General features: G+C 49.7%; 5 protein-coding genes across 6 annotated transcripts; 2 read left to right on the top strand and 3 right to left on the bottom strand.

Moving 5' to 3' along the window:
* The first annotated feature begins 128 nt into the window (after nt 1-128).
* LOC125951712 (uncharacterized) lies at nt 129-4,494 on the top strand. Of its 2 annotated transcripts, XM_049680695.1 has the most exons (6): nt 129-242; nt 333-717; nt 794-2,262; nt 2,345-2,549; nt 2,636-2,808; nt 2,882-4,494. In XM_049680695.1, exons 2-6 carry the CDS (start codon nt 516-518, stop codon nt 3,938-3,940), a joined length of 3,108 nt encoding a protein of 1,035 aa, XP_049536652.1. In that variant the 5' UTR covers nt 129-242; nt 333-515; the 3' UTR covers nt 3,941-4,494. The 2 variants fall into 2 exon arrangements, with proteins under 2 accessions (XP_049536652.1, XP_049536651.1); XM_049680694.1 differs by lacking the exon at nt 129-242 and having other exon boundaries at nt 260-717.
* Nucleotides 4,495-4,878: 384 nt separating this feature from the next.
* LOC125951713 (TBC1 domain family member 22B) lies at nt 4,879-7,645 on the bottom strand. The gene is made up of 5 exons (XM_049680696.1): nt 6,556-7,645; nt 5,945-6,474; nt 5,680-5,862; nt 5,376-5,599; nt 4,879-5,292 (listed from the first exon to the last, which is right to left on the bottom strand). The coding sequence occupies exons 1-5, from the start codon at nt 7,140-7,142 to the stop codon at nt 5,158-5,160; spliced, it is 1,659 nt and encodes a 552-aa protein (XP_049536653.1). The 5' UTR covers nt 7,143-7,645; the 3' UTR covers nt 4,879-5,157.
* Nucleotides 7,646-7,793: 148 nt separating this feature from the next.
* On the bottom strand, nt 7,794-9,758 carry LOC125959887 (puff-specific protein Bx42). The gene is made up of 2 exons (XM_049692873.1): nt 9,407-9,758; nt 7,794-9,321 (listed from the first exon to the last, which is right to left on the bottom strand). The coding sequence occupies exons 1-2, from the start codon at nt 9,618-9,620 to the stop codon at nt 7,889-7,891; spliced, it is 1,647 nt and encodes a 548-aa protein (XP_049548830.1). The 5' UTR covers nt 9,621-9,758; the 3' UTR covers nt 7,794-7,888.
* A 279-nt stretch (nt 9,759-10,037) lies between these two features.
* LOC125951691 (ran-binding protein 3) lies at nt 10,038-13,738 on the top strand. Its single transcript, XM_049680665.1, has 4 exons — nt 10,038-10,352; nt 10,544-11,694; nt 11,756-11,851; nt 11,928-13,738. Exons 1-4 carry the CDS (start codon nt 10,337-10,339, stop codon nt 12,219-12,221), a joined length of 1,557 nt encoding a protein of 518 aa, XP_049536622.1. The 5' UTR covers nt 10,038-10,336; the 3' UTR covers nt 12,222-13,738.
* Nucleotides 13,739-13,867: 129 nt separating this feature from the next.
* LOC125951692 (sideroflexin-1-3) lies at nt 13,868-16,884 on the bottom strand. Its single transcript, XM_049680666.1, has 5 exons — nt 16,250-16,884; nt 15,783-16,131; nt 15,594-15,679; nt 14,942-15,069; nt 13,868-14,863 (listed from the first exon to the last, which is right to left on the bottom strand). Exons 1-5 carry the CDS (start codon nt 16,411-16,413, stop codon nt 14,619-14,621), a joined length of 972 nt encoding a protein of 323 aa, XP_049536623.1. The 5' UTR covers nt 16,414-16,884; the 3' UTR covers nt 13,868-14,618.
* Between the last annotated feature and the right edge of the window lie 4,814 nt (nt 16,885-21,698).

The following is a 21,698-nucleotide window of genomic DNA, read 5'->3' as shown; positions in this document are numbered from 1 at the left end:
TCAATTTAATGGGCGCACGGACATAATCTGAACCCAAGTTATGTACATGTTGGCCGAACTGAACCAAATCTTTTCCTCTGGCGAATCTTCTGCGTTTTAAAATGAGGGAAAAAAGTAGGAAAATTAGAGAGAATTCGTTAAGAATGGTTTTCCTGGTCTGATTCGTTTTCTGCGGAAAATAAATTGCGCGTCTCGGCCGTCCACCAACTGTCACGACACCGGGTCTCAGGGGGCGGGGAAAGGTGAGTTGTCGGTGAATCGGTGGTGGTCGGTGCGAGCGTGAATTGCGTGTGTGACCTCAACTCCCGCCGATTGTTGATTGCGGTTTGAAGTAAAAGTTAAATATTTACCCGGTCGCATCATCGCATCGCGGAAAAAATCGTGCTCTACGTCGCGGCTGATAGTTGTGCTCGCGGATGAGGTGCATGAGGGAAGCTAGTGGCGCGTTCCGGCGCTTGGTACACTGATCACGAACCACGATCAACCCGTGACGACAAAACGTTTTGTTCGCAACGATGTCCGCTACGGTTGTGGCGGGCGCCCCAGGCAAACCGGAGCAGGAGCAACAGGAGCAGAAATCGAACTCGCAACAGGAGGATAGCTGTGAGGAAAAGTTCCACAAAGTGCTGGCCGCCTTTCTTAACCGTGGCTTCAAGATCAACAACGATGTTTACCTGGAGATGATCGTTAGCCACCTATCCGGCAAGCATGATGAAGGTAAGCCCTTCCTTCCTGCTTCCCAACGTGTGTTATCGTGGAGTTTAACTTGTTTTTTCTATCCCCCCTTGGTAAGATCACCGTAAATTCATCAAATCGGCCGAAGTGTTCCGGTGGCTCGAGACGATGCTGCAACAGTGGGAAAGCGATCGACCTCCGGCAAGCGATATTGGGGCCTTTACGCTCCAGCTGCTCGCGATGATCGTCGAGAATGAATGGGACTTTTCGCGGATCCAGAGTGGCAGCAAGATGCTGGACCGCTTCCAGGCGTGCATCGTACGGAACGGTAAACTGCAAAACGCTTCGATCAAGCTCGGTCACGTGTTGGTACTGAAGGCCATCTCCCGGCACGCGATGGGCATGAGCTGGATCAAACAGTCCGGATCGTGGCGCATCTGTCTGGACTACTACAACGGCTATCAAACGATCTACATCACCCGAGAAACGTCACTCTTCATCGACGAGGTACTGGAACGGTTCTGTGCGATGGGTGACTACGAGGAAGTGCAAGCGATCATACGCACCATCCTGTCGCCGTTGATCGATTGCGTGTGGAAGAGCCCCGAGCAGGATGATGCGGTGCTGGTGAATGATGACCGCTCACAAAAGATCATCACCCCGCTGCTGAGTCTCATGCAGACACTCTTCCGGCGGATTATCGAGCGAGGCAAGCGAACCCGGGTAGCGTACTACATCCTCTACACTTACAAGTTCGAGCGCAACCTGTGGAAGTTCACCGATACGATGCACGATCACACCTATCTGGCCAAGATCTGGCAGACGCACATCTTCGCCAACTGTGCTCGCCTCTGCACAATGGAAATACCGCACGACGATCCGATGACAGCGGTGGATCTTACCTTCGACCGTTACACACTCAACTTTCTGAACTACGTAAACTTCTCAATCCGGCGGGGTAACGTGCAGAACGTGATGCTGATGGCAGAGACACATCACGCGCTCTGGCGTATACTAGGCGATCGAGCACCGGAGGAGGTGGTGCTGAAGAACCAGAGCATCCGCTTCGGGGACCAGATTTTGCTGCTGCAGCTGTTTCCCGTACTTTACGAGATGCATTTATTGGTCGGCAAAGAGCTGCCGGATTACGTGGAGAAGTTTTGCACAAAGCTGTACGATATCGCGTGCGAATTCACGATCCGGTTGATCTACGCTTGCCGGGATATCTTTCAGGCGTACAATCTTAACGTTACCGAGCTGGCCTGCAAATCCATCCAGGGTATCGTCACGACACACAAGCTCCCGAGAGCCCGGGCCGTTATTGCGTTCCAAGCTTTTGTCTACGTGCTTAAGGAGTTTCTGCCCGATATGTGCTGTCCTTCGGTCGATGGGGAGACACAGCGTGCGAATGGATCGGATGGTAAAACGTCGCTCATTCTAAGCAAACCCAACTTACTGTCCGCGATCATCAACGGGCTGATCGCGCTAATCGAAAGCTACGATATCACGTGGAAGGAATGCATCGAATCGACGGCCGTCGTCAACTTTATGCTGAACCTGCTCACCAACCCGAACCTACCACCGAGGGTCTGTCTAGCGAACAGCCGTGTAATGGTACCAGGTTTCTTATTACATTAATGGTCTTTTTGATTCTCTCTCCTACAAACAGCTGGTAGTACTGGCGCTTAAGCTAACGCAGATTTCGATTGAACACTTTCTGGCCCCGAATTTGGCGCTTCTAATGGACAACATTGCCGGCACAGGGCTTGAGTACGTCGGGCGCATCATCTACAAGCGGCTACACGATCTCAGCTGGGAGGCACGCGATTCGGCGCTGGAACTACTCGCCTCGGTTGTCATCATCTCGGAAATCAGTAATAATTGCAGCTTCTCCTCACCTGTTCGAATAAAAAGTCTGAGAGAACGAGTAATACAATTTTTCTCCTCTGTTTTCCTGCAGAATTTCCCGCCTTTCAGAAACACATTCTCGAGTGCAACATCATAGCGGTAGTCGAGTCGGCGGCCAAGAACGACACGGAGGCGTACGTACGTGCCTCGGCGCTACGCTGCCTGACGTTGATGGTGAAGATACGCCTCTTCTGGGATCAGGCAATATCGAAACTATCACTTATGGTAAGTGGAGTCGCACATCGTCGCATTAACGAACTAGAGAATTCACTGCATCTCTTCATTGCATCCCTACCAGAACCACCTCATCGATGTGATCGACAACGAGAGTGAAGGTGTTGTACGTCGAGAAGCGATCAACACGGTACGGGAAATCTACGCCAATCACAAGATACAGGCACAGTGTCTCGATAGCGTCTTCTCCGTGCTGGCCCATGCCGCGGTCAACGATCTCTACTGGGAGGTGAAGGTCAATGCGCTCCACTTCTGGCAGCTCGTAATGTGCCGTCAGTTTCAGCATCAAGGTATGATCGACGGTGTCTTCCCGGCCGTCACCTTCTCGAAGGAACACAAAAAGATTGTCACCCTAACCGAGCGCGAGATTCAAACACGGCTCCTGAAAGTGCTTAATGAACTGTCGTTGCGCGGCTGTCTCGGCGTTCTGCTGGCGTGCCTCGGTGACGACTGCGATCTGGGCGTAGTGAAGGAAGCGACGAAAGTGATCGAGAAACTGATGTCGTACCTGAACCGGTACGGGTTTCTTGATTACTATCAGAATCTCCCCGGTAGCACGCAAGCTGTAGCTGGTACGGCTACACTCACGAAGAATACGAACGAATTATCCTCAGTAATGGCCACGAGACCATCGGTAAACGATGCAAAGGAAACCCCAGTAACCATCGTTTCGTCGACCAGCGAAAGCACGGCTACCGTGGCGAATCTACACCAAGAAGCAAATACAAGCCGCCGCCGGAACGATGCGGACTATAACAGCGGAAATGTGGCCTGTAACAGTACGATGGAAGCGGATGAAATCATTGACTCGATCGTAAATCTGGACGATATGAATCTGCTTTCGAGTACGTACAATCCCCGCGTTACCATGGCTACTGCTTGCACCCTGCAAGGTGGTGACGATTGTGGCTGCGATCCCTCGATACAACACGCGGAACTGTTTCGTCAGTATGCGGCTGTTAGCGTGGAACAGTTCCTTCAACGCGTGCGATCGCTCGATTTGACCGCGATCGTTAGCAGCCGGGAGCGATGGTTGCAGCACACGGATAGTTTCGGATCCCTGTTGGACGATGTGCTGTTCTCGTACTACGCGGCTGAGGTGAACGATGCAGATTGTTACTGAGAATTTCTCTGTTTTAGTTGAGCTGGCAGGAGAGAACAAAAGAGAGATCAAACGATTGTTGGTTCTTTAGAGCCAAATGTAAACTCGGCCATAACAGGATGAATGTTTCGTTTAGCAACAACTTTTTACCTCCCGCGGCAAACTGAGTTAAATACCGTTTCTCCTCCTGCACCTTGCAATTTCAGCGAGATCTTGCTAATCGTTATATGGTCGCTCTATTGGCGATAGTCTCTGTCTTAAGCCGGTTATTGTCTCGAAGACATAATTGTAGGCGATTCTGTTGCGGAAAAACGAGAAAACCAAATAAAATGATAAACTAAAACGAGAAAATACCGTTACTAGCCGTTCGTCCCACGTGCAACAGGTTAACAATAGTTTGATTCACACCAGCATCCCCAAATCCCCAAAAAATGGAAAAAGGCGCACGTATTGGTTTTGGTTTACTTTCATTTATTTTCTTACAATTAGCTAATTGGTTGATGATCTTTCGCTTCGATTCCTCCCAGCGGTCCTCCAGTACATATATAAGATTTTCCAGCTCCATCAACACGTTTCAGAGGTCCCGTTCATATCTGTCTCACTCTCCGTTCTTACCTTGCGCTCCGGTGTTAAGTATGTTATGTTGTCTTCTGCTCATAAAAATTCGAGTCGATGCGTTGGTCCTGGTCTAGTCCAGTGACCGCTTCTGTCGGCTCCCTAAATCCAGCTGCTCTTTTAAAGAGGGTTTGAGTCAAGGTAATCTGGTGTTACTTCTCCATCATATCGATGCTTTGCGGTGAGGGGTGGCGGAACTAAAACGGACACCGAGGACAAGGTAGGCGTAATACTCATTTGCCATCGATCACCACGCATACAGTGAGAAGTTGATAGTCGAGAATGATACGAGACGGTAAATGATAACGGAACGAGTTGAGGGAAGTGGGGGAAGCTCTTCCATATCATTGCCCCAACCATTGTCTCTTACACTAGATTCGTAATCTTTCCTCTGCTCCGTTGTTGTCGTTTTGTTTTCTTTGCTTTTCTTGTTCCCACAGTCAGTCACACTTGTTGTACAAGCAACATTTGCTTTTCGACCAAATTCGTAGCGCCCAAGGCTCATCCCTTCGCCCACCTCCCGAAACAAACACAAACGGGGCCCACGCGAGGCCTTAGATAAATTTATAAAGATAGTTTCTACAATAGTTATGATACCCGGCGTCACCCGATGCCAGTCCGGGTCAACTTTTGCCCTCCAGATGCTTCGGAGCGTCAGCGTACGTGAACTTGAGACGAAACGCTTCCGCCACCAGCACCCCGATATGCGAGTCCATCCAGTTGTGGGTTGGCAGATTCTGTAACAGTAGCATTAATCCCTGTAGAGTCACGATCGAGAGATAGAAAGACAGACGATTAAAACCAAGCATTCTCTCTCACGCACCTGCACTGAAGTTCTCACCTGGAAATCCTTCTCCTGTAGTAGCTGATCGCGCCAATGGAGCAGAAAGGCGGCACAAACGTACAGCTGAAACACGGCGAATCCGTCCGATTCGGCCAGATACGTGTCCCAAAGCCGGATGGTACAGTAGAGCGGTAGTTCGCGCGTCAGCAGATTGTTCATCCAGCGGAAAGAAAATTGCAGATAGTCAACACCGTGCGCCTGGAGGTGACGATGCAATGTACCTGTAAATGAAGAACGATAAACAATAAACCGATCATAGCGCACACCGGCTACTGGAGGAGTCCGCTTAAAGGGAGCTTACCATCAATCCGTTGGATGAGTTCCTTTAGCTGATTCACCTTCGCCTGAATGCCGAGCTGCGCAAAGATGTAATTATCCTGGATGCAGTCGAGAAACTTGGACAAACACCAGAACGAATCGGCTTCGATAATATCGCGCTGCTCAATGCTCAGCGCAACGAGTTGGCATTGTTCCAGTTCTTTATCTGGATGAAAGCGGCAAAGGATGACAACGACGTTAGCAACTCATTAACGTTCCGAAGCAGGAACCGTGCGTGTAGTACCTACCCGGCCCGACAGCCTCTTGCAGGAAGACGATGAAGAACGGTGTCACGAGATCGTTAATGCCCTGCACATACCCGGACGCCGGATGCCGGATGGCCCAGATGAAGAGAATGCGTTCGAACATCTCCTGCACGAGCTGCTGCTGGAAGAGCGCCACGTGCGGGTTCATGCGCGGTACATCGATGTGTATCTGACGATACGTATCCTGCTGGCTTTCGTCGCGCCGCTCCGCATCAAAATACTGCTGGACGAGCTTGTGGTAATCGACGCGCTTCCGCTCCAGTACTGTCTGCCGCCGTTCGAGGCTGGTCGGTAGGTAGCCGGATAGCAGACGCCACGTCACGGCACGCATTTTGCGCGGCACACCCGACCAACTAAGCTCCTTGAGGGCAATCAAATTCAAAAGAGGTGCCTCGAGAATGTTGCTAAACTTTTCGTATTTGGACTCACACTCCACATCCTTCGATGCTACGTTGGAGGACAGCTTCAACGGCTGTGGACGGCCCGGGTAAGCGTGAAACCTTTGACGAATCCTAATCGTACAGAGTGAAGGAGCACAATTAATCGATACCAGGACTAAGCGCAGACACAAACACACACAGTAAAGACCTTACCGATGATCGTATACGGCCGGGCCATCATTCGGGCTACCAAGGCCTCCGGAGACTGGCGGTTGTGGTAGTCGGTTCGGTTGTAGATCCAGGTTTACGATGCCAACTTCTGTCCCATCCTGCCCCACCACTGCTCCTGTCTGCTGACTTTCTCGATGATCTGCCGCTTGCTCTAATCGGCTCGCAGCATCGGCCGGCGTTCCGGTGCGTGCAATACTGGGAAATGCTTCGCCGGATTGGGCTTTGCTGCCGCTCTTGTGTGTTTTGATCACGTTCAGAGCGGCCGTCTGTGAGGCTCGTTTCGAGATGCGTGTATCGACTACACCGGAAATGATGCAGAACTCGTCATCACCCAGGTCCCAGGCATCGCTTACCGATTCCTGGTAGTCCTGGAATGAGCTTGAACCTGAACCGGATCCGATGGGTCGACCGGCGCCGATCCGATTCGCCACGGTCGTCGGTCGGCCCGGTATGGAGCGGCTGTTGGTGCGCCAAAAGGAGGACGATGTGGCGCTATCGGTCGTGGTGGCGGTAGCCGTGGCCGTCGAACCACCGGTAGCCGTCGAGCTGCCCGCACCACTAGCGCTCATATCCGCGCCGATCGCCTATGCACGGTGCGAAGAGCGTATCAAACAAAAAGATCCAACCGACGACTGTGTAGCAGGGCGGTGGTTGCTCCCCGTAATTATGCCACGGCGTGGAGCGAGGGTCATCAAGCGAGCCAGGTGGCAACGATTGCGGCACTTTGCATCCTTGTCCGGCTGGCCACTATTTTTAAAGCTGTCGTTGCGAATCCCAGCTACGCGAACCCGAAAGTCAACGTCGATCTCCCGGAATGTTGCCTTCAGGTCGTCGATAAAGGCATACCACAGGTAGAAGAGAGGGTGTCTGGTTGCAGTGTTGGCTGTCTGCTAGATCGTCTGTCGGGGTCCGGCGAGAAAAGCAGGCCGTTGGTCGGATGGAAATCAAAGTGGGACTAAACAAAAGGCAACACAAAATCACTGCTCTGGCAGATTAGTTACGGGTTACGGCCTCTACCCGCCCTCGATGGTCCTGGTGTTTTTCGCGGCCCGCCCGAGCAGAGATCAACCACAAAACCCACCTCCCTCACCTTCTTCACCGCCTTCCTCAGACACGAAGTCGTCAGCGAATACGCGTTTATGACCGGTAGTTGAAACTAATTAACAGTTTGGACTGAAATTCGTTAAATCCCATAGTGATTGACGAACTCTGCTACGTTTTCTTAAAGTTACTTTATTGAGTTTTATCGTGAATCCCTAAACGAAAAGTAAAAAAACGGTATGCCACCGTTTGGAAAGTCGCCATTCTAATCAACCTAATCGCGACGCTTCTTGCGATCCTTGTCACGGCTGCTTCCACCACCGCCACTGCCGCTGGGTCCAGCGGAAGAATCTTCCTTTCGCTTCGGTGCTTTCTTGGCCATCGTCAAGAACTGATCCAAACCGAATGGATCTTCCTCCTTTTCGAACTGAACCGGTCCCTGCCGCACATTCTGCCCGCTGCGATCCGTACCGCTAAACTCTTTGTCCGGCACGAAGCGGTTCGTGCTGACGATCTTCTCCAGATCAGCACCATAGTTATCGTTATCCAGCGCTTTGCTCGGCCGGTAAATGTGCTGTCCGAGCGTGCCGGACTCACGCCACGGCTTATCGTACACATTGTACGCCTCATCGTCCCCGTAACCCGAGTCCATGCCCTTCGAGGTGTTGAACAGTCGTTGATCGAACTGCGCCTCTCCCGAAAGCTGGCTCTTCGCCGGCATTCCCAGAGCAATCTGCTCCGAAATGTCTCGCTCGCGTTCGCGCTGCAGCTTGGAGCGCTTTTCCGGGGCCGCACGTGCCAGGTTGCGATCGCGGGCCCTTTCCCGGTGACGCTCGGCACGGATTTCATCTCGCTCGCGCAGATCGGCCGATGTCGAGGGACCATCGCCGGCCGCATCCGGATGCCGAATACCGGCACGCTCGTCACGCGCCCGTTGTGCCATCGCTCGCAGCATGTCTTCCTTCTTTTCCTTCTCCTTCTGGGCCAATTTCTTCTCCAGCTGTGCTCGCGCTTCCACCGCTTCACGCGCCTTCCGATCGGCAATGTACAGCGCCTCGGCCATTTTGGCAAACTTTTCGTTAATGTGTACCTGCTGCAATCCGCGCCCGTCCGCTGCCAGTCGCTTGTCGAGCGGGATGGTGTACCCTTTGGCGTTCTTCCAGTTGGAAATGCAGGGCGGAACCTTCCACTCCTTTTGCTCCTTTACCGTCACCTTTCGGGTCGGCGAGTGGAGCACCGGAGCAGGTGGCGAAGGTGGACCCCGGGGAATCTTTTTGTTGATTCGGAATCGCGGTGGTTCCATCGGATCCACCTGGGCTTCCACCATGCGAATGATGCGTTGCTTGGCGCCTGAATTAAACGCATCACCCTGCTGTGACGGTGTGTAGCGGATGTACTGGGCTGGAGCTTGCTTCTCCGCCGCTCGTACTGGCATAGCCGAGACAATCTTCTGATTGGTGAGCTTCTCGAGCGCTTTCCGCGTACTTTCCGTGATATCGTTTATCGTTTCCTGGTCGGGCATCTGCAACTCTTCCGCATCCTCAGCCAACACTTCAGCCGGTAGCAGTTGGTTAATGTTCGAGTACACGATCTTGTCCTTCGAGTGGCCCTGCCTAGCGATGGCATCGTACTTGACTTTTCCCGTCTGGTCCAGCTGAACCGCGAGAGCGTTCGATTTCTTGGATGCATTTCCGGGTGCACCCATGCCTGGAAAGAGATACAGAGAGGAAAGAAAGCAGCCATTACTCCTCTGGCTCCTCGAGGGACTCCGTTTCGACGATGTGTTTCCTACCAAGCGGGTACTGCGCGACGTGAATCTCCGGGAAGGCGCCCCCATCACCAAAGTCGGCCTCGTTTCGCGGGATCCAACCTTTGCGTTGTCCATACGGTGGCGCCGCGACCTTGGCACTGACCAACGCGCCCATCGATGGTGTTTTCATTTTGCGCTCGTCATCCCGATCCCAAACGGGATTGGTTGGCGCTGGTAGCACGCTGGACAGAGACATGCTGAGGAACACGCAGCCTCACCCGCCTTTATCTTCAGTAGCCTACTCCGATGCTGGTCGCAATCAGGTGGAAAGCGAGAAAGCGTTTATTTGTGGAAAAATGGGCCCGTTTTTGCAGCAACACAAAATCACCAACACTCGGCACGACTCGGAAAAAGAAAATGGAAGAAAAAGAGGAAAAGCAAAAAGTCAAGAAAACATTTGACAGCTGCAATCTCAGGGTTGAGCCATCAGGCCACGAGGCAGATCGGCTTTTTTTTATCTGAAACGAAAAAGATTATAGTTTAATTTATTTAATGCTACGATAAATGAATTATTTTAATGCTAATGCAATAAGGGCCTTATTTGCTAGAGTGATATTTCGTTAATATTTCGCGGTTCGCGGCGACTGTTTTGACAAGTATAGTCATTTTATTCGTCCACCTTTGCCTCCAGCTCTGCCGCCCGAGAAGGGGTTCCGCGTTCGTTTTTAGCGAAAGACTGTGTTTCGGTGCTGTTTGGTCCGGGAAACTGTTGGCTTTGCTCCCATACGACGTGCGTTGTGCGTGGTATCTTTCGCAAGGCACGCAGAAACATCTAGAGCACAAGCCTACCCCGAGATTTCTGTGCGTAACATCAACACAAAAGATTAGCGCACACATCCTGGAAGTTTCCGTCACCGTGCCCGAGGTGTGCCGTTTATCGTAAACCAAAGCAGAAGGAAACGCTTCTGCCGAATGGCGAATGTTGAAAGTAAGTAGGCCATTACTTTTGGCTGTCTAGCGATTCCGCTGCGTATCAGATTTAGCAGTGAAGACTGGAGTGATGCTCGGCTGCGCCGATGATCTGGTTGACGCTGAGAAGACCGCTCACTGGACAAGTTGGCTGAGTAATAATCCACAATTCAATTTACTTCCCTTGATTACGTGCTCTGCATCACCCAGGAGACGACAACATGTTGAACGAAGAGCAAGAATCCTCGCAATCCAACAGCAGCAACGGTTCGAGCGGCGTCGTACAAGCGACCTCCGGCTTCCAGCTGAAGTCCAGCATCCTTCGCCAGTCCACATTTGGCGCTTCCTCCTTCCTTGGCGGCAGCGGTGGTGGATCATCATCCAGTAACAGCGTCTCGTCGTCTCCGTCGTTCACCACGGGTAGCAGCAATAGCTTCAACCTGAAACCAAGCGTGCTGAAACCATCGCAGCTGAGCTTCGGCGGAATAGGCGCCGGCAAGGCGGAAGGCAACGGTTCGGATCGAAACGGCAATGATGCGGTTACATCGACACCTGCTGCATCGAACCCCTTCCTCAAGACGCAACAGAGCGAGGAAGATCCCAGCGAGTCGGAAAACGTTGATACGAAGGGAGCAACAGCGGCAGCGTCTTCGTCGTCAGCGGCGACGGTGGCATCGGGTGATAATGAAGGGAGCCCAACTAGCACCAACAGTAACAACGTCGCTGTCGTGGACCCGTTGGCTAAGCTAAAGAGTTCTTCCTTACCGAAATCGAACCTTTTCGCCAACGTTAGCAAATCGACCCTTAGTGAAGCATCCGGGTTCGTGTTCGGTCAGAATGTTCACGAGCGAGTAACGGGTGAAAACCTAGCCAGCACTACCGGCGGGGTGAACTCACTGCCGACCACGGAGTTTTCCTTCGCCACCAGTGTAGGTGGCGGTGGCACTGGCGCTGGCGAGGGAAGCACCGGTAATGGGGCCAATGATGGCAGTGGCACTGTCGGGTCGGACAGCACCACCTCGACCGCGGCTACTGCCGCATGTGGTAAGGATGGTTCAGATTCCTCCGATGGCACGAGCAGCAGCCGCGAGCCAAAAGACCGCGAAAGTCTAGAGGAAGCCGCACGCCGGTATGAGGAAAGTCGCGGTGCGTTGAAGCGTAAGTACGAGGAGGTGGAAACGATTACGGGCGAGGAAGACGAGTGCAATGTGGTGGAGATAGCGTGCAAGCTGTTTGCGTTCGCGAAATCAAACTGGGAAGAGCGAGGCCACGGCACACTGCGACTGAACGACAAGGAAAATAACGAATCTCGCGTCGTATTTCGGCAGTCCGGTAATCTGCGCGTTCTGATCAACACCAAGGTAAGCGGCGAACGACGATATCGTAGCAACAGTATGCTTAATAAGTAATAATGGTTCGCAGGTCTGGTCCGGAATGATTGCCCAAACTCCAAGCCCGAAAAGCTTACGCTTAACAGCCATCGACAGCACGGGACAGATTAAAGTGTTTCTGGTGATGGTATGTTTCTCTGTTGCGCGGTTCTGTTGTCTCAGCAATATCTTGTTAACCATGTCCACTTTGTCCGGTTTTACAGTCTCGCCCGGAAGTTATCAGCAAGCTTCACAACGAGCTAACGAAGCGCATTGAGGTAGCCAAGCAAGCGGCAGAGCAGGAGGCGGCCAAGGAAAACAAGGGCGACAATCAGGCATCCTTGGTGAAATCGGCAGTATCCGACAGTGCCGCCATTGAAGCGGCCGATGATGAAGGATCCCGCACGGCGCCCGACCCGGAAGATGAGAATAGCAGCTCCGCTGAGGTGCCCGAGGATGAGCCGAGTGCAAAGAAACGACACAGTAGCATACCATCGGCAGAACCGGCCTCTTCTTAAATCTACACATTCTTACGACTGGATTAATATTACAACAAAAAAAAAGAAGAAAAAAAAACCAGCAGAAATAGTCTTGAGGCGACGATGGCCACAACACCATTATGCTATTTCACCTTTCGAAACTTCACTCCCTGCATCCAATAGCATCTGAAAAGCGGTTCCGCCTCCCGACCGAGGGCACAGCTAGTGAGATTACTCTGCTATAGTCGACGTTGAAGTGTGAGCGATCGTGAAAATTGATCAATAGGGATTGATCCCGGGAGTGGCGGTGAGTGTTTGCGAATGGCGTGTGATTAGCGGCATCGTCCTGGCGACCCCGAGCTGAGATGCATAATAAATTAAGTTAAAAGAGAGCGAAAAGAGGAGAGAAAATATGCATTATACTGTGGAAAATCTAAACTTTCTGCAATCTACCGTACCCCACGTGTAATGGGAAGGGTAGTAGCGGCGTCATCTTAGCTGTTTAAGTGTTTTGTGTGACCACCGATGATAACAGACATAGGGTTTGTAGCACAGGAGAAGGTGTACGTGTGTGGAATGTAGGATGCAGCTGGTTGCTTGGGTTTATACTAGCTATCATCGTGTTATGCTGTTGCTACAGGCCAGAAGGAACACCAAGCGGGCGAAAGCGAAATGTCTTGTGAAAAATTGCGTGCGGAGCACGACCTCACCCACTCACTGAATTTAAATTATGTTTCCACCACAGTGGGCACGGTGAAATGGACTCTACACTATTTATATCACCTTCACGGGGCCCCGTTGTTCTCTCCGCCACAAAATTTGTTGGCTGGAGGGGGTTAGAGGGCAAATACATTTTAACGTTGATAGTGTAGCGATACTGCGCCATGAAATCACAGAAACACAGCGGGACAGGGGTAACTAAAATGGAAATCATCAGAGTGAGAGTAACTGGCTTTGCCAAAGCTAGAGTTCTGGCAAACTCCTGCTCGGGCGGTGCACGTGCAGATTAGTCGAATGTAGTTAAGCAACATATGGTTCAGGCTTCCTTGATGTGTGTTCAGCAGCAGCAGACGTTGGGAAATGTTGCAGGATGTCGAGGAGGGAATGGTTCTTGTTCCATTTTCTCCCATATAGAACCAGTTGAATCGGTGCCGTTTTGGTGCACTGATTCTGGCATAAAAATGGTATATAAGCAAAAAGTGGCAGGGTGGAGCGAAAAGCAGTATCACGGAGCAGAGATAATGAAGGAAAATGGTGGAGTTTAAATATGATTTCGCCTTTTGTACTGCTTCACCGAAATACTGCACGATATGCTAGATTTTGTTCGTTTATGAAGCTGTTATCAAACATTCATACATAAACACAGGAAAACACACACATTCAAAAACCCAAAAGTAAGAGGCGTCTACAGCAAAATATATAGTTGGAGTACTGATCTGTATCATAACGATGAAGGTAAACGATGCAAACAAATGAAACTGTAAAACGTGGAAATAAACTAATTTCAATTTAAACTTGCGGAAACGAAAAATATGTCTGCGTCTCTAAATACTAATGGATATAGATCGAGCCTGTAGAGCCGTGCAATTAATGGAGATGCCGTTCGTCCTCCTCAACCGATTTGCTTGTACGAATTTGTATCCACCGGCAAAAAGTATGACCGATTAGCTGCTTGCACCTTATCGCTCTGTTCCTTTTCGATGCAACCTATTGACCATAAGTGGATGCTTAACAAATTCAAACATGCGAACTTCATAAAGTTGATAAATTTGGTGAAAGAAGATAACGGAGGTCTCAGCTTCAGTGTCTCAGATGGTCTTAGATAGGTTTCAGGATCTAATATGATCATAGAAACACCTGATTTTTCGAACGAAAAAAAACGGGAAACGAAAGATAAATTCCACAAGTGATTGCTTTCATTGCTTCTATTCTGGGTTCACCTTGATGGTTTATTGGTTTCAGGGGCAGGTTAAATGCAGGCTCAACAACGCCAGAGTATACACTGTCCGATTGATTGGCCATGATACGGCCGAACAGCTACACACGCACATACATACAGGTAAATACACACACTTATTGTCACGTGCACTTTGAAAATGTTCTATCGTATCGTACGAGGAGGCCATCGCAGCGCGTATTATAACCGAGCACAATAGGAACCTAAAAACTAGTCAACAAAGAGAGATTGAGAGAGAAAGGGAAAATTGCACTAGTAAGTAAGCAAGCGCATATGGCCGAAAAAGATAAGTGGAGTTACAGGGGGATGTTTCCTTAAAAACCTATCCTAACCACAATGCCCGGGCCTGCTTGCTGCAGGCGCCAGATCAAAGAAAATGGATATGCACCGCGATTGATTAAATGCCGTTCCGCCGAGTCCATGGAACCCATGGAGGCTTTCCTGAGGCAATGGCTGTTGAGGATTTTCCGCTTGCCTCCTTAGAGGCCCTTGTTGTAGTACACTACGTCCAGCTCGGGGCGCTCCTTGCGCAGCTTGGTTCGCAGCTCTTCCTCCAGGCTATCTACGGAGATTGACGCCTTCTGGCTGAACAGCGCACAGCAGAGCGGCGTCGCGAAGGTCAAACACAACCCACAGAACAGCGTCTGGATCGGTGCGTTGGCCCACGGGAAACGGCGAATGAATCCGCGTTTCTCGAGACTGTTCATCAGGACCGGAGTAAAAACTGGAAGGGAAGACAAATGGTTGCAAGCATTAGGGATGGATGGATGAATGCTAAAACAGTAAGAGTGAAAAACCATACCCATGCCAGGCATAGCCATAAGGATACGACTAAAGGTGACGGCCGAAATGCCCTCTTTGGCGGCTCGCACAGATTGACCCAATTCCTTGCCATCCTTATCCAGCAACGTGACGCCGTTCTTGATCTCTCTGGAAGACAAAAAGCAAGGAAAGAGTAACAAATGGAATGCAATGCGACATTGCGAAACAGAATTCAAGTGGAACACATGTGGCGTCAACGAAGCGTGCGAGTGAACCGCGATCTCGCGACCATATGATCCTGCGTAAGTAACGAGGAACAAGGGATCGAGGTCCATAAATAAACTCGCGCGACAACGTACAACGTCAACACCTTGCACGGAGATGATGTCTACGAGTATTTCAAGTGCCTTCACGCGTTCCATAAGCCGGCCATCGCGTTCTATTTTTAATGACATCATGAGTAACTAGCGACGTGTTGTTGGACCATTGGATCGCCCATCTGATTACGCCTTCGATCACCGGTCGTCGATGCAGTGCAAAGTGCAAAACTGCACCGTAGGCTGCATGGCCACGCTGCCACGCGTATGTTTACTCAGCGGAATTCTACGCGCGCGTGCACAACCAAACACTCGCCACGATCGCCGCGATCGCCGATCGCTGCTAAGGTACGAAAGAGATAGGCTGATACTTACTGAATGCGCATCAGTGGAATGTTAATGCAATTCGCGGCGGCAACGGCTGCCAGCGGAACGAGACGCCCGACCAGTGGTGGTGCATTCTGCGAATGGCAAACAGAAGGAGGGTGTCGGTGTCAATGAAGCAACTAACGAGAGACATCTGGGTCTGTAGCATATGGGAGGAAGGGGTTACACACAGCATACCCGCACGAGACGATTAAGCGAAAGGGCGGTCACGAGAGCGCCACCTGTTGCCATGCAGTACGAGGTAACAAGCTGCTCCTGGCTGATGGGAGAGGCGCCAGAACGGTTGGTGTAGTTGACGACCGCGTTAAACGACTGGTTGAACCACTGCCAGAAGATGACGGCCGGCGTCGATTTGTAGAACGTCATCATGCAGCCGGTGATGGTCATGTTCATGGGCACCTGGGCCGACATCCGGCCCACCAGCAACATCTTCTCGCCCGTATCCGGATGGAACGCACTGTCGTACAGGTACTTGGCGCTCCACAGTTCATCGACGCTCCGCACATCCGGTACCGGTTTTCCGGCACTGCGGAACAGCGAGAAAGATAGGGAAAACCAACCAACGGAAACCACATTAATCGGTGATCGTGTCGACGGTCATACGGCCGGGTCGGGGTCAGGTCAATTCCATCGACCATGCTTACCGATAGTCGCGGACGATACGGGCAGCCCGGTCGAGCTGCTCCTCGGTGGCGAACGCATTCAGCGGATTGGTGACGACGAGGAAGTGCTTGGCACGGTTCAGGTACGTACTCTGGTCGTAGCGCGGCTCATCCAGGTTAACGCGAGGTAGTTCGGTGGTAGCCATGGTTACAGCAGAAAGGTGACGATGAGGATTATGTAAGCTCGGAGTGCTATCGTCGCCAGGGGCGCCTACTTAGAGGTGGAGGTGCTTTCGGTTTCACTGGCCGTGCGAGACTGAGCCGTGTGCGTGGACGGGGAAACACGGGACGCGATCGCGGCTTGCTGGGCTGCGGGCTGGAGTGTACGAGCGATTATTTTGTTGAGGGCACTTGAACGACAATGTTCCCGCCGTCTCCTGCCTCTGACCCGGCTACTGATAAGCGCGCTTCGTTGTAAATGACTTCACACACACCCAGACACGGTCAAATTTGCATCTTGGGTCGGCCCGGCGACAGCAGATTCGTTCCAAACTCGCTACCAACGAACAATCGTTTCCTGATACCTCTGGTGTGGCCGATCCCGAAGAGTTTTACGGGTTTTTTTTCTTCCAATCGACTGATTGTTCTCCTGTACTATCTGCGGGTTTTGATCTTGGGACTTGCGCGTAATGACGGTCGCAGAGGCGTTGGAAAAGGAAAAAAAACCTCTCCTGCTCTCTCGCTTACACACTTTGTTGCCGATTGTTGAACGAAACACAACAGGAATGTGTATAAAGGCAGTGTTACTATTAATGAATAGGATTATGAATAAAAGATTCGAATGTCCATACAGAGGTCCTGAAGTCGTCGCTACCTTTATTAATTGAGGCAAGAGATTGAGTTTGAAGCTCACTTCAACGCTGACAATATAAACACACGCATACGGACGTGTGTGTGTGTGTGAGCAGCAAGAGAGGCGAGCCTCCAAGCAACAGCTATGACGTCACATCGTATCGATGACGTCACGCCGATCAATGGGGTGGCATAGAAACACTTTTTGAATGAGATATTAAACTACTTGCAACGTTCGCTGCATTAATAACTATTAATGAATGCAAAGGGTCCTTACCTGCTCGGCTTCAGCACTCAAGACGTTCTTTTCGTTTATCAGTACATTTTTATTTAACTTTTTCAACAATTAACATCTCATAGCATGAGCAGTTTGTTTTGGTTTTAAATTTCGTTCTTGTTTTATGTTGTGTATCGCCCTTTCTTCGCCTTTTTCAGGATTCCCTACCACGATTGGTTTGTCATACATTGTGTCCCGCGGCTTCCAGTGCACTTTTCTACCCTTTCGCCTTCATCGGTTTCCTTATCGTGCCTCGAACTCCATGTTCGATTGAAGTATTTGCTTGTTATAATTTAATCGTTCAATTGAATAAGCCGACAATGGTTTCTTGGGGTCCGCCGATGCTAGTGCTCATTGCCACGAGCAAACGCGGTTTTGTTTACTCATTTGCTTAATCATGTTGCGATATTCCTTTACAACATAAATTGGCGCCTGCAATTTGCTCTTAGCGTGTTCTCACCCATTGGCTCTTATTATCGCTTGTTGCTTGTGTTATTTCGTCTTTTACTCTTTCTTAACTTTTGCTTGCCTAATGTATAATGTATAAGGTAATGCGTTGTGCCAGTAAGGCGTGCGTAGGTGGTTGTTGAGAGGGGTGGATGCATGCGGATGATGATCGAGCGATATACAGTCAGTATTGCATCCGGAGTCACTCTTGGCTCACGAAGGAGAATGATCTTTCGTATGAAACACGTGCGTCTTGCATCCGACCCCAGAACCGACCGATTAATCGGTTGCTAGTGCATCGGATGGGTGAATCTTGTTTTACTTTAAACGATATCCCACACCCTCCGATTGTATGCCTCCCTATTACCTCCCAAATAATACATATTCTTTTGATCACCTGACTAATCATCACACGCACTGGTCAGAGGGATATATCTCCGGAACGATAGAATACTGGAATGCCTATCTGACTTACAGCTACTTGCCTCTACATTGACAGTTTAAATATATGTTCACGATGAAATCAGTAATTGGCTTTAGCTAACGAGTATTAGGTAACATTGAGTGTTCAACTTAACAACTGGAACAGGTACAAATGATCATTAGGCGCTAGTGATGCTGGAAGGAGCAGTACATTCCGACAATGATTGAACAAACTCAACTCGAAATTGGAAGATGAGTACCGGTAGCACGCTTAGCAGCTAGCACAAGAATGATAAATCGAACCGAAATCGAGATGCGCGACTGGTTGGGCAATATTGTCGATTGGGCTAGCAATGCAGGGGAATATTTGTTTACTCCTTTGATGTCGTCTATTTTGTGTCTTCTTCGGCCGCAATCCTCCTCATCCGCTGCTGTGTACTGCTTCCGTTTTCCCATGATGTACGCAATTGACTTGAGGATTCGTTGTTCGCGCTATTGCCATCGCTAAAGTTTTTATTCAAGAAATATGGTCCAGCACAGTAGACTTGGGGGATGGATGTTGGACTCAAACGGCTTTGCAGCTGCGACTGTGCTTGTTGCTACTCGACTAGACTGCCCATCGTTCGCATCCAGGTGGGCTGTGGTGCAATGATTTCAAATGCGGCGTTCACCGCAATGTTGACGATCGTATCAACATGGAGGATCGGTACACCGCTTCCTATCCATTGGTTAATTTACTATCTGAATGGAAGAGCGTTGCACTACATGCAACACATACACTGTTACTGTATGCCACATGCGTTATCCACGAATCTAATCGAGATGTGATTAGTATGGAGTACATGGACAGTACAATCACATGTTGTCTTGAATTTTCACGAAAAAGCATTATAACTGCGCGATCAGAAGGTAAACTCACTACGGTGCCGCTGGTGCTGCTACGGTGCTGTTCTTGCAAATTTACTCTACGCTGGTGTCACTTTACACTACGAACGCTACGAACTGCACCAGGATGAGGTGCTATCGAAGCATGCCGGAAACGTATCGCGTACACTCTCGCGCTTTTGCTCGCGGCCTGCCTTTCGGTTAGAACTACAGGTTGGTTCAGGTTGCACGGTCAGCTCTCCTTTGGTGCAAAATGGCTCCCCGGGCTTGGTCCGTGGAATGGTGGTTGTGCCTTTTCGGTACGTGAATCATCGTCCTTGTTGAAGCGCTTTCAGGTGGTGTGTTAAGGAAAAGGCATCGGAAGGCCTAGATAGATCAAGACCATGATCTATATCTGCGCACCATTTGCAGCCAAACGAGAGCCTTGATTGCGTATGTTTCTTGCGCTTCCAGCGGGATGTTCACGGTTTTGCATGTTAAGCTGCTTTCAGATCGAGCGCGTTTTTAAAAACGCCAAAGTTGGCGTTTTTTGACGCAAAAGCTTAATTTATTGTTCACACCTAGGTTGCGCGAAGGTCGATTTAAAATACACGAAAAATAGCACCATATCACTACCGCCACCTTATAAAATCATGATAAATAGTTTAATCTTCACGCAAAACAGTTATTACCCGGATTTCAACACATTCCTGCCAAAACAAATTGCAAAACCAAAGGGCAACGCTGGCTTGCTTGCGTAGCCTGCTACATTCGGCTCAGAACCTGCCACAATCTGTAGATTTTTACAGATTCGAAAAAAAACGCCAACTTTTAAGCTCTTCAAAAGCTCAAAAAAATAGCTTTCGGTGCGTTGCGTGAACACTTCCGTATATTTTGATGTGATACAACCGTGTTTTCTGCGTCAAAAAACCTGCTGCGTCTATTACTGGCGTTTAAACGCGCTCGATGTGAAAGCAGCTTTACGCTGCATGGCAACGTTCACCGATCGGAGACTAACCAGTACTGGCCAAACATTGCATGGCTTGACTCGCATTTCCACTGTTCACTGTCTAACTTTGGGATATGAGTTAAGCTCATGCAACGTCCATACCAATACCTTACCGGCACGGGTGCATTGTGTGCGCGCGTGCATCGGGTGCATTTGGTGCATTTTCTGTTACACTCCATCTACACGGGCGCGAGAAAGCTGAAAATGAAAAAGGCGAGAATTTTTGCTCAAATTTTTGAGAAGTGAGCTATTCTCGTTTTGAGTATGAGTAATTCTCCGAGCTGCCGCTTGGAGCGCTGTCTAAGGATTCCAACGATCATTTTTCCTTAGCAACCACAACTGTTGCTAACACAAAAAACGCCTACTGCATTGTTTCACAGGTAGTTTGCAGGTAGCTCAATTCTCAATTCTCCATTCTCTCCTTTCTCGGTTTCTAGACGAGCGGAAAAATTCTCGCTCCGGATTTGTATGGATTTGACATTCTCAACTCTTTCATTCTCATCTCATTTTCAGCTTTCTCGCGCTCGTGTAGAGAGTCGGTTACTCTACGAGGACGAGGATCCGGATCGTTTGTGAGCGTTTCTGTGAGTGATTAAACGTTTTGCTACGGGGTGTCATGTGGACGATAGAAATAATGAAGGGTATTGAAAACCGACTTTGCGACGAAGCTGAACAAAAGGGAGAATAAGAGCGAAGAATGGAATAGGAAAACGGAAATAGAGAATAAGGATTCGAAGGCGGAGCTACCAACGGCGATTTTCATTCTCGTGGTGACCACACTCCCCTTAGTGGTGAGTATTTTCTTCCGCTTCTTCGACCATCGATTTCGTTTTCAGCTTTTCCAATTCGGCTCGACTCCTAGTTGAGTATGGTACAATACGGTATCACTAGTTCACCGTGGTCTACCAATTTTTTCTCAAGCAGTTCCTTACAGCCCATAATGCAGGCAAAATAAGGCAAAAGAGGTTTCTTCGTGCATTCAGCCTCAGGCTTCGGAATATATCCATAAAATAAGAGCTCGGTTTAAAGATTCGTGAGGTTTGTGGTGAGTCAGGTTGTAAAAGGTCGTGGTTTTCTTCGCTCATCTACATGTATGTTCTATAATTTAGTCAAGGTACCGATGGGTATAAATTATCTCAACTTAAAAAAACAACAGCAACAACAGTGACGATTGGTTTTCTCGATTCCGAGCTTAATCCCTCCCATAAATACTGCAATAAATACACCGAGGAGTGAGGCAAATAGACCACTAAGGTTTGGCAAGCAAAGCGAGCCAAGAGAGTGTGTTTCCGAATGGAGTTACGATCTATGCATGTAAATAACTAGGCTGCTGTTCCGTTCTCGCTCGATACTACGTTCGGTGATCTGACGATCTTCCACGGAATAATATTGGGCAGGAGTAGCCTAAGCATTGGCTTTAGCTACTATAGCTGGCACCTTGTAAATTGATAGAGCAAACGATTATTCACATAAAATACGTCAAAGTAGCTCACACGATGTCACAGTAAGCACACGTTGTATGCCCAGACTGTATTCTTAAGAAAGCTGCAGCCCTGAGCGCTTCATTCAACCCAACCCCCAGCCATTGCTCACGCGAATAAATAGATATATTGTCTCTA

Source organism: Anopheles darlingi, chromosome 2 (genome assembly GCF_943734745.1).
Source record: "Anopheles darlingi chromosome 2, idAnoDarlMG_H_01, whole genome shotgun sequence".
NCBI lineage: Eukaryota > Metazoa > Arthropoda > Insecta > Diptera > Culicidae > Anopheles > Anopheles darlingi.
This window is presented reverse-complemented; position numbering and strand designations above follow the sequence as displayed.

What these genes read in the sequence shown, in the direction of transcription:
- LOC125951691 (XM_049680665.1), top strand. An exon ending in GCGTTCTGATCAACACCAAG is followed by an intron (nt 11,695 to 11,755) that starts GTAAGCGGCGAA and finishes AATGGTTCGCAG; the next exon opens with GTCTGGTCCGGAATGATTGC. An exon ending in TTAAAGTGTTTCTGGTGATG is followed by an intron (nt 11,852 to 11,927) that starts GTATGTTTCTCT and finishes CCGGTTTTACAG; the next exon opens with TCTCGCCCGGAAGTTATCAG.
- LOC125959887 (XM_049692873.1), bottom strand. Translation starts at nt 9,620, where the DNA reads ATGTCTCTGTCCAGCGTGCTACCAGCGCCAACCAATCCCGTTTGGGAT. An exon ending in CGTCGCGCAGTACCCGCTTG is followed by an intron (nt 9,322 to 9,406) that starts GTAGGAAACACA and finishes ATCTCTTTCCAG; the next exon opens with GCATGGGTGCACCCGGAAAT.
- LOC125951712 (XM_049680695.1), top strand. Translation starts at nt 516, where the DNA reads ATGTCCGCTACGGTTGTGGCGGGCGCCCCAGGCAAACCGGAGCAGGAG. An exon ending in ATCCGGCAAGCATGATGAAG is followed by an intron (nt 718 to 793) that starts GTAAGCCCTTCC and finishes CCCCTTGGTAAG; the next exon opens with ATCACCGTAAATTCATCAAA. An exon ending in TATCGAAACTATCACTTATG is followed by an intron (nt 2,809 to 2,881) that starts GTAAGTGGAGTC and finishes CATCCCTACCAG; the next exon opens with AACCACCTCATCGATGTGAT.
- LOC125951713 (XM_049680696.1), bottom strand. Translation starts at nt 7,142, where the DNA reads ATGAGCGCTAGTGGTGCGGGCAGCTCGACGGCTACCGGTGGTTCGACG. An exon ending in GCAAGAGGCTGTCGGGCCGG is followed by an intron (nt 5,863 to 5,944) that starts GTAGGTACTACA and finishes GCTTTCATCCAG; the next exon opens with ATAAAGAACTGGAACAATGC. An exon ending in ACTCATCCAACGGATTGATG is followed by an intron (nt 5,600 to 5,679) that starts GTAAGCTCCCTT and finishes CTTCATTTACAG; the next exon opens with GTACATTGCATCGTCACCTC.
- LOC125951692 (XM_049680666.1), bottom strand. Translation starts at nt 16,413, where the DNA reads ATGGCTACCACCGAACTACCTCGCGTTAACCTGGATGAGCCGCGCTAC. An exon ending in CGTATCGTCCGCGACTATCG is followed by an intron (nt 16,132 to 16,249) that starts GTAAGCATGGTC and finishes GCTGTTCCGCAG; the next exon opens with TGCCGGAAAACCGGTACCGG. An exon ending in TATGGCTATGCCTGGCATGG is followed by an intron (nt 14,864 to 14,941) that starts GTATGGTTTTTC and finishes CTTCCCTTCCAG; the next exon opens with TTTTTACTCCGGTCCTGATG.